Source organism: Micropterus dolomieu, linkage group LG23 (assembly GCF_021292245.1).
Source record: "Micropterus dolomieu isolate WLL.071019.BEF.003 ecotype Adirondacks linkage group LG23, ASM2129224v1, whole genome shotgun sequence".
Classification (NCBI taxonomy): domain Eukaryota; kingdom Metazoa; phylum Chordata; class Actinopteri; order Centrarchiformes; family Centrarchidae; genus Micropterus; species Micropterus dolomieu.
The window spans coordinates 22,963,573-22,980,950 of record NC_060172.1 but is presented as its reverse complement, the minus strand read 5'-3'; the positions used below and the strand labels follow the sequence as shown (position 1 = coordinate 22,980,950).

Sequence of the window (17,378 nt, the reverse complement as noted above, 5' to 3'; positions counted from 1 at the left end):
GTCACTGCAGCTCCATACTGTGTGTCCACTAAGTAGAATACTGTGGCACTGTGATATGTGCTAGGCTAAGTAAAATTCAGTGGTGGATCTTCCATCTTCAAACTATTAGGCCTATAGAAAAGATGCTAAAAAAGGAACATGTGGAACAATACACTCCAATAGAGAGATTATGGTGCCTCAGCCCCATGAAAATGAACCCTTTAAGCAACAATTACAAATTCTATATTCACCATTAACGGCATGAAATTATAGACCCCAACCTTTCAGTTAAAAAGTGAGCAGTTATAAGCAGGTTTAAGCACTGGTGAAATACAGATACAATGTTCAAAGCACTTGTATTTTACAGATAGTTGTGACAGGAGACTGCACTCCTCACTTTTGCAAAATCACAAAAGTTGGATGCTGCTGACATGCTCGGGCAAGTGTGACAGTCGACTCATTGCAGAAATGTGGTGAGATGGAAACCAGATTAGCCGGTGTAATGTGAATGACCTCTGTGCCATTCACCTCTCCACTACAATGCAATAGATGAAGTTGTAAGAGTTTCAACACTTGGCTTTCTTTGGAAAAAGTCTTTCATGACATTACTGTGCCAAAGCTTTAATGTCATTAATTCTTTCACTCAAGAAGTATTAGAAGGACAAACACCCAAATTTCATTCAGATCCTATACTTAAATACCCCATAAAAGGCCTCTATTCAAAATCTTACTTATGTAAAAGTGTGATAGTAGTTTCAGCCAAATGTACTTAAAAGTATCAAGAAGTACTCATGCAGTCATTTCCCAGCTAATCCATGGTTGTTCAAATTCAAATGAATGTAAGGAAAATAATTTAGTGTAAGTCAGAGGCACTGTATGTGTAAAATATACATGTGCCTCCCTCATAACTGGAGCTTGAAGGAAATTTCTTTAGCTTTTTATATCCCTTTATATTTACTGGAAATGAAACAACACACCCTGTCAAAGTTCAACTCTGACCTTGGTGTTATTTTAATTACTGTCTTAAGTCTGTGAATGAATGAGCCGCAGTTACTCATGGAGTTCCCATAAACTTTAAGCTCCGAACCTTTCATCCCACCTTCACTTCTTAAAAGTCTCCTAAAGGGTAAAGTACACTTGCTGTTTAATGTGCTGCTAGAATCCACTGGCAGACAGCTGAGTTGACTTTAAATTGTCCAGACCATTTCATTTTAAACTGAGTTTTCTCAAGAGGAATATCTGCATGCCATGGAGGAAGCCCTCAACAGCACGATTGATCCGGCTTGTTTACAAGAGCCCCCGCTGGCTATCGACGTGATAAAGCGTAAGTGACCCACATTACCACATCCTGCTTGCTGATAGTGTTCCTTATCAACCAAACCGACCTAATGCTATTAGCAGTTCACTCAGCAACATCAGGCTTGTATCTGTGTGTCTGAAAGTTGTGAGTGTACCATTTGATAGTGGTTTCTTCTCTGATCATGTGTTTGCCTCTGCTGCAAAATATAACAAGGCCACACAAAGTAAAATAAAATATCTGTGAGTCCTTAATAGTACATAGTCTTGAATGTAGTCTACAGTAAGCTATTTTACTGCATTGTGCTGAAAAGCCCTTTAAGAATCAACTTTTTTAAAAGTAACTTTTTTAACCAAAGCAAAATCTGTTTTTGTGTTTTGTGTGGGATTTATTTCACATAATATGTATATATGTACTGTATTAAATAATCTAAGCCCTCTCTCTCCCTCTCTGCTCTTACTGTATTTATTTCAGAGCTAGATGTGTTTGAATTTTGGCTGTACTCCATGTTCACCTTCATGTCCTGCATGTCCCTGCTGCTATACCTGGAACAGTGTGTCTACATTTATAAAAAACTGCCCTACCCCAAGAAGACCACCATCATGTGGATAAATGGAGCAGCACCAGTAAGCGTTTTGGCCTGTCTTGTTGTTAGAATGTGCTGCTAATCCTATAACCAGCAGAAATGTAAACTTCATCAACCACTGTATTTGTGGAAGGCCCTTTGAAATGTCGTCTGATTGAAACAGGGGAAATGGAATGCGCATTAATGTATTTCTTTCTTTCAGGTCATTGCAACCATGGCTTGTTTTGGGATGTGGATCCCGAGGGCAGTCATGCTCACAGACATGACATCTAATTGGTAAATTTTCTTCCAGTTGCACTTAAATTAGTACACAGAGCAACATATTTTTGCACACAGTATAGATTCACACAGATTCTTTCATTGACATTTCTAAAAGCCTGAAAGCTGAAATTGGGGTTTCTGTCCATTGCCTATAATTGATAATGACATAAATACACATCACCATGTCATTATAGTAAAATTCAAGTCATATTATTATTCCCCATGAATCTTGGCCAAAGGAGTGCCGTCAAAGCCTCACGGAAGCTGTTATTAAATCCAAACAAAATTATGTTCTCTCTTATCTGTTTCCTTTTCTTAAGTCAGTGGGTAGTGATTGTCAGTTATCTAATAGCTGTGACAGGTAGCTAGGACCTACTTTTCAGTGAACTCAACACTGCAGTTATCTTGTTAGACATTTCAGCTTTCTTGTTAATATAAATCCATATCCTTCTTTGACATAGTTCCCTCCATGTAGTTTTATTTAATTCAATAAAGCTCAATGGACTTTGAAACATTTACAGACTGTAAATAAGCCTGAACTAAATACAATTTGCTGAAAGAAAATCCTTCAAAAGTTTAGTTTTGGTCAGATAAATCATCCCAAATGTAACTTTCAATCCAACAGTCCTGTTTCCTTTAGCAAGACACTGCCCCCCTGGCCGTCCATGCATTCTCACAGCAAGATAATCAGAACAGAGCATGGGCTAAATGACTGCTGAGTAAACACAATAAAGCCTTGTACGAACTTGAAGATCACTGTAAAGTTTAACCACTCAATAAATGATTATACATTCAAAGATCGGGCCACATCTCAATCCAGCATGTGCTCAACTTCAATAAAATGACGGAAATCTTTATGGGGTTTTGCCTGTAGTGATAACTGTTATGCGCTTTCTATGTAAATTACATACAGTACACTATGTTCAGCAGCTGAGTCAAAATCCATTAATAAGGGCTGTTTTTGATTTGTCCTCACATATCAAGAGTAGGTATGCTTTTATTTAATAAATGAGTAAAAGAAGTCTTAAACTTACCATAAAGTTCAGTACTGAGAATTATTATATCCCTGCTCTCTATTACAGGTCTAAATTACTTATCTTTCCCTGTGTAGTTATTTTGCAGTCGTGGTGTATAAGGTCTTGGTTCTGATGATCGAGGAGTTTGGGGGCAGCAGTGTTTTTCTGGAGCGGTTTTCTGGTAAAACCTTTAGGATCAACACAGGACCCTGCTGCTGCTGCTGCCCATGTTTACCCCGCGTGCCCTTGTCACGGTATGTATACCTGTTTGTAAAAACATAGTCTAGGCATTACTGTTCTGGCTCTAACAAGTTCTTTACTTCTCTTAAAGTGAGATTTTCAAGGTAATTTAATCCTGCTCTTATATATTGTCTTATGACAATGTGGAACTTTCTTTGGATGGGATCACTCAGGCGACTGTTGTTCTGGCTGAAGTTGGGTGCGCTTCAGTATGCAATCCTAAAGACGGTGCTCTCTATCCTCGCCATAATACTGTGGACAAACGGCAACTTTGATCTCTCTGACGTAAGTATTTGAAATGCTTCTCTACATATGTTCATGTACTGAAAATTAAATAAACATGATATTTAAATATTACTTTGCTTCTCTTTCAGCTAGAGATCACTGGTACGGCCATTTGGATTAACCCATTCATTGGCATTCTCACTATCACCTCCCTTTGGCCGGTTGCCATCGTCTTCATGAACACTAACATATTTCTACGCAGCCTCAAAATTGTGCCCAAGTACGCCATGTACCAAGTGAGTCAACATAACTATTGTTATGTGTATGTTACAGTCCTGAATAAGTTGCAAAAAAGATACCTGGATGTTTTGTATTTATCTGCATGTCTATACATTAACATTAAAAATAACAACATGAGCTACTTTGTGTAGTAATTTTAAATCAATACCTTGCTTGAACTTAAATCCAGTCACACTAGTGAAAACAAATAAACCTAATACTAAGAGCAATACCAGCCTCTCCCACTCTTCTGTGTCAAATAGTTTTTACTGCACAATTAAGTTTATCTTCCTTGTTTTACTTTGTGTACACTTTTCGTAAGTTTCTTCTAATGGCAGATAATGTGGTGAGACAGCCTTATGGAGAAATTCCTTCCAGTGTGTTCATCCTATTCAGCGGAGCAAAAGAGAAAATGTTACACTGAAAAAGCAACTGGGTTTATGGGAAATGTAGTGTCAGGAAATGTAGTGGCACTTCAAATACCTGCCAGTGTGACGTACAGTAGAGTTAGAGAACACCAATCCTCTTTGCTGTAGTTGCATTTGTTTGGTGTCGTAATACCAGACTCCTACTAAAACATATAGATATTTAGAGATGCTACAGTGCACCTTTAACATGCATGTATACTGTAAATACAGTAAGTGATCAATTATTTGTTTTCTCCTTAGCTAGTACTTGTACTGAGTCAGCTGCAGACATCAATCATTAACATCCTGGCCTTGGATGGAACCATCGCCTGTGCCCCTCCCTTCTCCTCTCAAGCTCGTGGATCCAGTAAGGAACATCTTTGGATGTCTTTCTGCTGATGTGTGAAGTGAAATAGTCCATCTGAAACCCTGATTTTCTTCTCTCTCTGTGTCCTGCAGTGCTGAGTCAGCAGATGATGATCATGGAGATGTTCATCATCACTCTGGTCAATCGGTTTTTGTACCGTCGTATATATGACTCACTTCCCTCTGAGGCACATGACAACGACCACAACGACAAGGCCGCCCTGCAGGCTGCTCTCGTGGAGCATGATGTTTAAAAACGGAGACAGTGGAAGAGTGGAAGTCAGCACAGCTCTTCAGTGACGTATCAGATTATCAAAGGGATCGCCTACTGGTCAAACTTGAGTCTGATAAACTGTTTTCATTTGATATAACATTTTACCTCATTCCGTCACTCTAATGTAAGGGGAGAGAACTATCTATCTATCTATCTATCTATCTATCTATCTATCTGTCTGTCTGTCTGTCTGTCTGTCAGATAGTAGATAGAAGAGAATCGGAAGACTTTAACATTGTCCAATGTGTGCCTATTCCATTTCTTGCTGAGAGTTAGATAAGAATATTTACTTTAGATACAGTCTATGGTCTGCACTGTAAATATGAAGCTACCGCCAGTTAGTCTGTCTATGTCCAAAGATTTTTTAAAATCCCCCTAACGCTCACCAATTAACATGGTGTATGTTGTTTGTTTCATCTGCACAAAAAGTGTTAAAAAGACACATTGTGATTTTAGTAGGGGAGACAGAGACAAAGAACAATATCGATATTCTCATGTAAGTCTCAGCAAGAAAGTGAATATGTATTTCCCATAATGACAAACTATTCCTTTAAGCTTTACCAGTTTCAAAAAAGATGAATAATTATTAGAGACATTAGGATTATAATCCTTTCTTTCAGCCTGTAACTATGATCTGGTAGAAAGGAACAGAGCCTTCCTACAAATGTACAGAATGTACAGAGAAGTGTGTCAGTGTACTGTATAGATAATTGTCATTCTGGGACAAACATAGAGAGGATGAAAGGGTGAAAAGTGGCAAAGTGGTTGAACTGGGAGTGTGCAGGTTTATGAATATTTGTGTGTGGAAGAACAACATTTTTACATTTTCCTAGAGATCAGTAAACAAAGTCACGTATTTATTTGTGTTAATGTGTGGGTGTGTTTGTGTCTGTGTAAATGTATCGTAATCAGAAGAATCAGAATCAGCTTTATTGCCAAGTAGGTTTACACATACAAGGAATTTGCTTTGGTGACTTGGTGCATTACAATAAACATAAAATGTATAAATGTAAAAATATTAAATTGACAAGGTATCAACATTTGTAGGAAAATACTAATAAAGAATACATGCAACAATATGTGCAGTATGTAAGATTGTGCAACATATTTACACCAAATTTACAAAATCAGAATCAGGTTTACATTTCACAAATTTACAGTATGTACTGTAAAAAGGGGTAGATAGAGGGGCGTGACAGTGAGTGTCACTGAGTTTCGCGGACCTTGTTGATGAGGCCAGGTGCAGATGGAAAGAAACTGTTTTTGTGGCGTGAGCTTGTGGTCTTGATTGACCGCAGCCCCCCGCCGGAGGCCACAATCTTTCCTGCTCGCCTCTGAGTCCTGGAAGCGTACAGTTCCTGGAGAGATATTACTCATGTTGTGGGGAGATACAGTAAATCTGTTTACATTGATCTTTAAGGCTAGGGTTAGGGTCAGGAAAGTAGAAGTTAGGGTTAGGTTGAGGATAAGTCTCAAGGAAATGAATGTAAGGCTATCTAATAAAGTGATGGCAGCACGAGTGTGTGTGTGTGTGTGTGTGAGAGAGAGAGAGAGCGACAGAAAATTGTGCTCATCTCAATAATTGTGACTTTGGGCAAGTTGTGGAGATGTAGGCTTATAAAGACATCTGATGTATTTTTTTGTAGTAGTGGGCAGTAAATACCTGTACAGTATTGTATCTGGTCGATCACTACAATCATATCTGCTTGTTGTCACTAAATATTACTGCTCCTCTAAAGGTTAGGCCTACATCTAAAGCTAGTAAGCAACCCTGGATAAATTACAACATTCGCAGCCTAAAAAGGGAATGCAGGAAAGCAGAGCGCAGATGGAAAAAATCCAGTCTCCAAGTCCATTACCTCAGTCTGAAGGATTTATTAATTAACTACAATAACATGGTTAAGGATGCGAGAACACACTATTTTTCTGAACTCATTACTACACATAAACACAATCCCAGGTTTCTGTTTACAGTTTTTCTCAGTCGCTTTGGTGCATTTCTCGAATCATCCGTAACATTTGCAAAACAGTAAGTGCATTTCTCGAAACAGGTAGTACAAACGGCACAACACAGTGGATTACCTGCAAAAGCCCATAACTTGCTCAAAATCCTCAGTCTATCTCTCAAAAGCAAATCTTTATGTCATTGAACTTGTCAGTGCAAATTAATAAAGTATTTTAACTTTGATTTTTGATAAAGTGTTCAACCATTTTGCATGTAGTGACTAATGCAATGAACTTATGCCTAAATGTTTTGGGGGGTAAGATTATTCAACAGAGACTGGTATAATTCATTGTGATCAGCAGGACATAAGCAATTGATAATGTAGGAAACAACAGACAATTGTACATAATCATTTGCATCAGTGTGTCAAGTCATTTGCAATTTGTTCAAAACAATGAGAAAGTGCTTTTATGATGTGCACAAGTGACGAGATGATGGTGGAGGTTGAACAATTAGTTTTGAAAATTTCAATTCTGATCTGAGAAATGCACCAAAGCGACTGAGAAAAACTGTAAGACTGTGGATCGGCTGGTAAACCCAGCCCCTCCTTGTGCCTCAGTTGGAAGTAATGATGATTGTGAATTGTTTTTATCTTATTTTACCAATAAGGTGGTGTCCACCAGAGCCTCTATTACCCCCACAGCCTTTTACTCAGAGGTTCCTCACCAGCAACAAGAGAGTTTTAACCAGTTTTATCCCATCGACTTGTCTGAGCTTTTAAAAACAGTATCACAAATGAGAGTGTCCTCCAGTTCACTTGATGTAATACCTACAAAGTTTTTACTGAAAGTAATTGATTCTGTTGGGCCCCATTTGATCTCTGTTTTTAACAGCTCCCTATCTACTGGTTGTGTCCCTGATTATTTTAAAACGGCTTGCGTGAACCCAGTTTTAAAGAAACCTGGTTTAGATCCCTCCCTCCATCAAAATTTTAGACCAATTTCAAAACTGCCTTTTATTGCAAAGATTTTAGAAAAAACAATCTGGTTTCAGGAAGTACCACAGCACTGAGACTGCCTTGCTTAAAGTCACCAATGACCTTTTAATGTCTGCTGATGAAGGTATGTGCTCAGTCCTGGTACTCCTGAACCTTAGCGCTGCTTTTGACACCATTGATCACAACATCATGTTAGAAAGACTGAGGCACTGGGTGGGGATATCTGGTACTGCCCTAGAATGGTTTTCATCCTACCTGTCAAATAGGAAGTTTTGCGTGTCTGTAAACAACTATGTCTCTTCACTCTGTCCAGTTAAATATGGTGTGCCTCAGGGGTCGGTCTTAGGATCCATTTTGTTTTCCTTGTATCTGCTTCCCCTTGGACATATAATCCATAAACATGGTATATCTTTTCATATTTATGCTGATAACACACTAATGTACTTGCCCGTCAGATCCACAGACCCTGGAATGCTGAGTTCACTTAACAACTGCCTTTGTGAAGTTAAAAAATGGATGTCAAATAATTTCCTCCAGCTGAACTCAGACAAAACAGAAATCCTGGTCATTGGGTCCCAGCAGATGGCAAAGCAAATACTGCCATCTGCTGGTTCCCTAGTAAATCACATTAAGCCTGTTGCAAAGAACCTTGGTGTTTGGTTTGATAGTAATTGAAATTTTGAGCAGCACACCACAAAACTTGTTCAATCATGTTTTTATCAATTTAGAAATAAAGCAAAAATTCGATCTATGTTAACTTTTAAGGACACCGAGACCATTTTACACGCCTTCATCTCATCACGCCTGGATTATTGCAACAGCCTTTTCACTTGATTAACCCAAAAATCTACTGATCGACTCCAGACTGTCCAGAACTCAGCTGCCAGGCTTTTAACCAGAACAAAGAAATATGACCACATTACCCCTATTTTAGCTTCATTACACTGGCTCCCAGTATGTTTTAGAATTGACTTTAAAATTTTATTGATCACTTTTAAAGCTCTTCATGGCCTTTCGCCTTGTTATATTTCTGACCTTTTAGTCCCATACACACCAGCACGTACCTTGAGATCCTCGGGCAGAGGTCTGTTGTCTGTTCCAGAGTCTCGAGCCTGCCCGAGGAAATCAGGTCAGCTGAGTCAGTGAACTCTTTTAAGTCCCTTCTTAAAACATACTTTTATAGGAGTGCCTTTCCCGATCTTATTTGACTTTATTTTATCCCTTTTATTTTATTCTATTTTACTTATTTTATATTTATCTTAAACGTGTATTTTAGTCTTTTCAATGTTTTCTTGCTTTTATCTTGTATTGTTTTTGTATTATTGTCTTTTGGGTATTATTGTCTTTATACTTGCTAAAGCACTTTGTAACTTGTTTTTGAAAAGTGCTCTACAAATAAAGATTATTATTATTATAATATATACCCAGGGAAAAGGCATTCAACATTATCACATGCAAAAACGAACGTGTTCACAGAAGGAGACAAACACAAATTCACTGATCTTAGTGTGTGACTGATTAAATGACAGCAGATTGGAGGTCACATCCAAGCACACGTTTACCATCAGCCCATCCCCATGCAATCACCCCATGAGAAGACCACACCCACCAAACACACACACTCTATGCCGTGTTCCAAACTGCAAATGCCAAATGTAAACAATAAACATGGCTGACTGTGACAAACTTGTGTTTCTTTGGCTAGTTTATGCACAGTAAATCTCAGCAGTACACTTGGTGTTAATTAAAAGGATGGACATTAGAATAAAAAATTAGTGATAAATATATGTTACTCTTAACTGTGTATCCTTCTAGCTACATTAGTTGATAATCCTCAAAAGTCAGCAAAAGTTGTAGGCTATATTTCCAAATGTTTTCAAATTTCTAGGCATTTTTAACATTTTCCTGGATAACTTTTAGGCAGAGAAGATGACTTTGAGAGCTTGTTTACTGTAACCAGCTACCTAATAACAAAATATTTCTACATCAATTTACATGCAGAACAAGTTTTACTATTTTATACAAGTATGTATTATTTTGCACGGTGGTGCAGTGGTTAGCACTGTCGCCTCACAGCAAGAAGATCGTGGGTTGGAACCCCAGTTGCCCCGGCCTTTTTGTGTGGAGTTTGCATATTCTCCCCGTGTATGCGTGGGTTCTCTCCGGGTGCTCCGGCTTCCTCCCACCATCCAAAGACATGCAGGCTAGGTTAATTGATGTCTCTAAAATTGTCTTAGGTGTGAATGTGAGTAGTTGTTTGTCTGTGTGTGGCCCTGCGATGGACTGGCGACCTGTCCAGGGGTGTACCTCGCCTTTCGCCGGATGTAAGCAGGGATTGGCTTCAGCCCCCCGCGACCCTGTACGCAGGATAAGCGGTTGACGGTGGATGGATGGATGGAGTTTACTTTGTCTTTTAGTTTGTGGTTTACCATTTGCAATGTGTGCTTCCATGGGAGCTGCCATTTTTGTGTAAAGTCAATCAGCTGCTACTCCTGAAAGTGGGGTACATATTTTTTCTCCGAGTTCATAAGTAGGAAATCCGACTTCAAGTGGCGTTCTATTGTATTTTTTTCTAGTTGGAGGTCGGAAATTTCCCAGTTCTGAGTTGCCTGGAACGCATAGACCAGATAGAAGGTAACATGCCTGTATCCTTAGCATGATCCATTTAACTATTCTGTGTAGGACTGGTATTATGTCAAAGTGTTGATTTTTGCCTACAAGAAATTAAATAATGCTACAAAGCAAATGTGGAATGATTTGATTATATACTAGCCTATAGTGATACACGGCAGCCAGCTAACATTACATTAGCACGGATCTGCTGCTGTTTGCTTCATAATGTTCAGTTAAGATTTTTTGTTTGCTGATACTCAGATTCTCACAGCTTCATCTCCATCTCAGTCGCTGTAACTTACCTGACAGATCACATCATATACAATTATGCAACACAACAGTGCAGGACAACAACACACAGTTGAAGACCCATTCACTACAACGTAACGTCACTCACTAATATTATGGTCTAACTGTTAAAAAGTGTGGCTACAATCTCATTTGTAATATTCAGTTTAGTTCACTAACCGTTATCATCCAATCCATTTAGCTATGCTGATAGTGCTGAGTTCCTGTGAAAGTTACACAAATAGTTATTGAAAAGCAGGCCAGCGAGCTGACGCTGACATCATGTCGGCTGAATGTAACATCATGAAATTAGCATGGATTAGTTCAACACCAAGCTGATAAAAATATTAGTTTTTTTGCATTTCAGGGTTGAAAACATTACAAGTCATGCAGTACTTATATCTACTAAACTTTTGAAGTTCTTCAGGAGTGCAAAACCGAGGTTGAGTCATTTTCCCCCTCCGTTTATCTCAGTTTTCAACATGAAAAAAACAAGTTGAAGTTATAAAATGAATTGATGCCTTTAGTTGAATCATTTGATTTGTTCAATAGTTTCTGTTCAGATTGCAGTTAAAAACCAGTTTACCAACGTAGGGAACATACCATCACCATAGTTTCACCTTTGCAACTGTCTCATAATAGTGTAATCTGTCCAGAGGTGGAGAAAGTAATATGGCCACATATCTCAGGAGGTTTCAAAATACTGTTCCTCTGAAATCCCAGAATTGGACTGATTTCATGGTGCGTCACCCCAGATATGCCAATGGAGCGTGAAATTGAGTCACTCAATGTGGAAAACGAAAAAAAAGATCTTTTCTCTTCCCATTTTCTCTGCAGAGAAGAGCAAAGACTTTTTTTTGCCAGTTTGCTGGCACTGCTTTGGTCTTTAATTTCCAAAGCAATGAAGTGAAACAAACCTGTACATTCTAGACAAAAACAGCCATTTCACACATAAGAAAGTGGATGACATTTTGCAGCTAATCAGCAAGTACATGGAGTGAGAAATGTTGTTATTCATGAAGCATGAGGAAAAAACATGTCTCAGTTGATAGATAAATTTGATCATGCAAGTATGGCTGCAGCAACAGGTTTGATCACAACTGCATTTTGTTACTGCATAATATGTTTTGATGAACCAGATGTTATAATTTCCCTGCAAATGTATATCATGCCAGGTATAGCAGAGTGTATATGATACCACTGGATTTTACTCTGTGCTGTTATGTTACCTCCCACTGTTACCCCCTCAACTTTTTGTTCCCAGAATCCCACAATTCTCATTTCTTTGATGTTTACTTAATTTTCAGCTTTAACATGGGCACAGTGTTTCTAGTGTTTATTTTGTGTGATGCTTCCAGTTCACGTCATCCACAACCTGTCAGAAAGTTTGAAAAGTGGAATCATTTTAGCACTCTTTTGGAAAATATTAAATACAGATTTGAGCAGACTTCACTCTTGTCATTTCACACCATTTAATCTGTACTGACTCGTGCAGAGATGATGTATCATTTTACCTGCGAATGTCATAGAGAAAAATATGATGTACAGTTACAAAGTCTGCCCAGGCAGGCTGTTGGGGTGGATGTCTAAACACAGGACTTTCACCCAGGAGACCACAGTTTGTGTCATGTGTGAAAATAAAAGTCAGTGCTGACTTATTTTAACTTACGTACGTAAAGTACGGATGTAATTTAACTAACGTATCTAACGTACTTAACCACACTATGACAAAGTAGTTGTGGTGCCTAAACCTTACCCAAACTGTGACCCCTTCACAATGTTAATCACATATTTATTGGTTTTACATTGACTAGGAAGGAAGTTCACGACAAAGGTAACCTGACTGGTCCTAAAACATTAAACGGTGTTAAATGACAATTGAAAAGCTTGAAATGCGTTGACATGACACGCAAATGTCCAGAGAGCTATTTAGACGTCTGCCAACCAGCAACACTTCCTTTTACCTTTATCTCTCAAACTACAGACACTTGTCTATCAAGACACTGAGTCATAAGAAGAAAAAGTACACAATTTACTTTAATTTAACCATTAAAAAATAAATTAATCAATAATTCAGTTTGATTGCAACTCTTCTATTACTATTGTGGTTTTAATGATGTACAAGGTAAATGTAAATAAAAATAGTAATTGTCCAAAATGAGCTTGGTTAATTACATGCATTGTGATGTAAACTGTTTCTGAAATAAGTGGAAAAGTAAATTAAGTTATTTGTATCTAATTTTAAAACAAAAGTATGCCAGAGTTGCAGAGATGATATAAAGCAGTTTACACAGACTGGAGGAGAGAAAAGCCGGCTCTAAGGACCATCTCATCTAACCATCCATTGTCCTTCAGCCTCAGAGAAAACAGATGGTGTTGGTACTTTTGAAGCAGATAAAAAGATCAGAATGACAAATGCATTAGTGAACATATAAAGCAATGGAGCACTAATAATTGTTTATCTGAGCTTATTTTGGTACACATTTTCCTTTAAAAGTGTACCAAAATAAGCTCAGATCTCAGTCAGATCTTGTATTTTCAGGGCATGAGACAATGACTTAATTAACAAAATAAACAAGACGCCAAGTACAGATCAGAGAGACAGTAAATGACTCAATAGAGACAAAGAGGCAGAGGAAAATAAGGAATTATTTTTCTCGTGCAGTGGTAGTTTGAGGAACGCATTGTCCTGGGTTGAACCCTGGCCTTGAAAAGTGAGCTGCACACCAGTTTTTGGGCCTTTCAAAAGGGAGCCATATTGTACTTAAACAATCCTATGGCCATAATAGTTTACTACACACGCCAATCCACCATTGTAATCTCTACATCCTTATTTTTCACTTTTCTATGTAAGGACATGCCTTATACCAATCTGAACATGAAACTAAGCTGAAATGGGAGGATAGATCCCACGTACACAAGCATTTTGCTGGGTTTACCTCATCTACACAAACCACTGTTTCCAGGACAGTCAAACAGATATCACTGCAGTTTCTAAATTTATCATCCACACTGCCATGATCAATCATGTCAAGGGCTGCACGTAGGTCAGTGATGCAGAGAGCTCTAAACAATCTGCATTCATTAGGCACAACCTTGACATGGCCATTTTTGTTCTGTCACTTTTATAAGACTATAACAGTAATTTCCCCACCCATATTTTTCTGTACCACTTTTTGGAGACACTACAATATTTAAAATTTAACATTAGCAGTACTTAATTAAGTAATACAGTATGGGCTAAATCGCTGGCACATTTTGTTTTCTGTAGTTTTCCATATTTTTTCTATCAGTAATGAATGAATGAAGTGTTTACTGTATTGCCTTGTCATTTCTTTCGTCATGACTAAGTCAAACTTGACTTACTGCTGAAAACATAGGCCTGCTTTACTGTTGTTTTAGATAAGATATAACTTTATTAACATACATTCTACTGATTACTGACAAACCATTCATAGCATTGAAAACACTAAGTTATATTCAGTTGCTGACCTGTCAATTAATTTGGAAGTGCTAGCAAGTTCTTTGTGCTTTGTTTGGAATTCTGATGGTGTTTCTGCCCATTTATAAAATTTAGATTGCATATTGTAGCCTTGAAGACTATCAGTGTAAAATGCTGCAGCACAAGCTAGTTTCCCCCTCTGCGATAGCAGCAAAAAGTTGGGCCTCAGTTATTAGAGAGGCAGAACAGTGAAGGCACATGACACTGCTTTGGAGAAGGACATTTGGTTCCTTTGAGTACAGCGTTGAGTCGTCTTTGTCATCAGGAAGTACTTCTGGAAGTACATTCATTGCTGCTGCCATCTCTCACCTGACAAACATGGCAGTCTGTACAATATAATTTCTGTGCAATCCCAGCTTGGCAGAGAGAAGAGCCAATGAGGATTAACTGTGGTGACCAAGCTATGGGCAGTACTTGATCAGTATGCCATTAGATAAAAGTGATCCTTGACTTTCATTTTACCAACTGAAGAATAGTGTATGGAGCACTGTTGCTGCTGCTCTTTGAGCACATACAAGCAGATTTTAGTCTGTACAGAGATTGACAAGTCTTATGCACTTACAGCTCTGAATAACAGTAAAAAAAAGGAAAAAAAAAAAAGATTTCTGGAAAAGGTTAGGCAACGAAAACTAAAACAAAGTATTGTTAAATCATGTTGACAAACATTCTTGTTCAATCCCAAAGCTTGGTTTTCCCAGTCTCACAATGAAATATCACACATGTTTCATGACCCATAAAATGTGACAGCTATGAGCAAATAATCTAAAATCTAGGTGAGGATAAACATTTAGATATATGTTGGACAGTGCATGGTAATAACCTTTCACACAGCCTCAACCTTGTTTTTGGCAAAGTGTTCTCCACCTGTTTTCATGGTTCGTAGAGGTTGTCAGCAGTGTCTAGTCAACATCAAAATGTTTGGGTACAAGGATATAGTTAAAAATGCCAAAATAACAAATGCCTCCTTACCATCCTATCTCACTGCATGCGAGCAGCAAAGCTCACATCGTAGGAGTGTGGTAACACCACATTATGTCTGCCACTGAAACCTCTATCTCTCCGCTCACCGTGGTGACCATCAGAAAAGATACACACAGATGGTCACACAGACAACTTGGCACCTTCTGGCTGAGAAGGAAAAATAAAAATGGAAAAAATATGAACATTTCATTACTGTGTCATTTGGCAAAGGGATGATGATTAAAAAGATAAATGTCCCTGTGACTAGTTTGTTTTATGGGGCATGCACAGTTTAGTTCAGGGGTGTCGATTATTGGCAAAACAACATACATATTTCTTTTTTAGCTGCTAGGGCTAAGATAATCACCTATGACTCACTGAACAATGGCAAGCATAGTTCATTAATAAATGTAATTCTTCAATAAGATAATGTTCACTTGATGTTAGGTTGACAAACTGTTACCCTAAGTGTGTTAGCTTAAATTGTTAATGCTAACACTGCGTGTTTCATGAGGGGATTCCAAATTGTTGAAAATATGCCCTTTTACAGCAAAGCAAATTACATTACCATGCTGTCAAGAACAAATAATGCACTTTAACATTCATATTTTAGTTTCTCTGACAGATAGTGTAAAAGGAACATTTAGGCTTACGTAAGTCGAGAGATGAAAAGCACTTGACCATGAACCTTCATCTTATGCCAGTGTATTAACTTGACTTTAAACATTATACACAGTCTGTCACTGTTTCATAATAACTATACTGTATAGAAGTTGAGATCTGGTGACAAGGTTGAACATAATGAGATTCGCCTTCTGGATTTATTATAGCTGACATGAGTTTCTTCTCTGGGTGGACACAGTTTGGTGACCTCCACTTATAAATCCACTTTAAATCACTTGAAACCTCAAAGTACCGAACATACATTTTCAACAGGACCGCCTTATTGTCAGACGAATTACAAATAATTGGACACCAAAAAAACAAATCTTCTGTACACAGAAAATGGTTTGTTGTCTTGTTCTTTTCTCAATCTTCTTTACCTGAAGCCCTAATAAACAGTTGCTACATGTTTGAGGTTCATATTCATTATGCATTGATTACTGGAATTTGTGGTAATGAAGTAATTTCTCTGCATCTCTTTTAAAAGAGGGTATTGATTTTCATAAAAATGAATGAGAACCCGATTTAAGTCATGATGGCATCTCTTCTTGTACGGTGTGTTTATTTGATTTACGAGGCTTGCAGCTAATCAAATGACATGCATTTGATAGGAGCAGTTGAAGACTAAATGAAGGCAATGGAGAATAAATAAAGTAGTGTTCCATCACCATTGTCTCTTGGGAAAAGGCATGAAATGGACTGCACTTTTCAACATCTTATCAAAGGTTCTGTAATGGCTTGGAGGAAGTCAGAGGCATTTGATGAAGTAAACAAGTGATTCACATACCTGTTAAAGTTGCTTGTTTAAACGGGCCTGACAATAAAAATTCAAGTTGTTGTGATTCACGAGGGCTTCCTTGTCCTGTTCTTGAATCATGTTGTAGACCAAGCCCAATTACAAAAAATCCATTAAAATCCATTTTGGTGATGTATGAAATATGTTTATGGTCAACAAGTAGTGTCAGCAAGTACGATTTCAAAGATAGATGACGAAAGTGTCTTAACCATGACTTGATCTGTGTTCTAGTCTAAATAATTAAAGGGGCAGTTGTACTAGTTGACCATTTCTGATATTCTGCTTCCTCGTTTGAATCCTATTTATGTTATCTAAATCTTAGCTCATTTTTTTTCATGTTTGTGCAGTTTAACACAGTCGTATTCTGCTTGGACATGAATTTTAAATTAAATGCTTTTTCTAATCTTTTCAGGTGCCAGTAGATGCTAGTTTAGTTCATTTTGTATTAGCTAGCCTTTGGATATAAAAATGTTTTTTTTTCAGTAGGACAAATGATGATTTATATTAAGCCAAGGACGGCACATTTTTATCATGCCTACACCTTGTTTATTCCCTAAAGTTTTCCTGTTGAGGAATGAGGAAAGAAAAACATCAGTGCATACAAAATACTGAAGTACAGCCATGGCAACCCCATATTATCTCCAATGTATCTACAAATTCATTGTGAGTGGCTCTAATCAGTGA

The 17,378-nt window shown here is 37.9% G+C and overlaps 1 protein-coding gene across 1 annotated transcript; it reads left to right on the top strand.

Annotated features, from left to right (window-relative positions):
• The first annotated feature begins 1,224 nt into the window (after positions 1–1,224).
• Positions 1,225–4,910, top strand: LOC123963811 (organic solute transporter subunit alpha-like). The gene is made up of 8 exons (XM_046040863.1): positions 1,225–1,303; positions 1,751–1,902; positions 2,065–2,138; positions 3,235–3,393; positions 3,553–3,664; positions 3,754–3,900; positions 4,552–4,657; positions 4,750–4,910. Exons 1-8 carry the CDS (start codon positions 1,228–1,230, stop codon positions 4,908–4,910), a joined length of 987 nt encoding a protein of 328 aa, XP_045896819.1. The 5' UTR covers positions 1,225–1,227.
• The last annotated feature ends 12,468 nt before the right edge of the window (positions 4,911–17,378 follow it).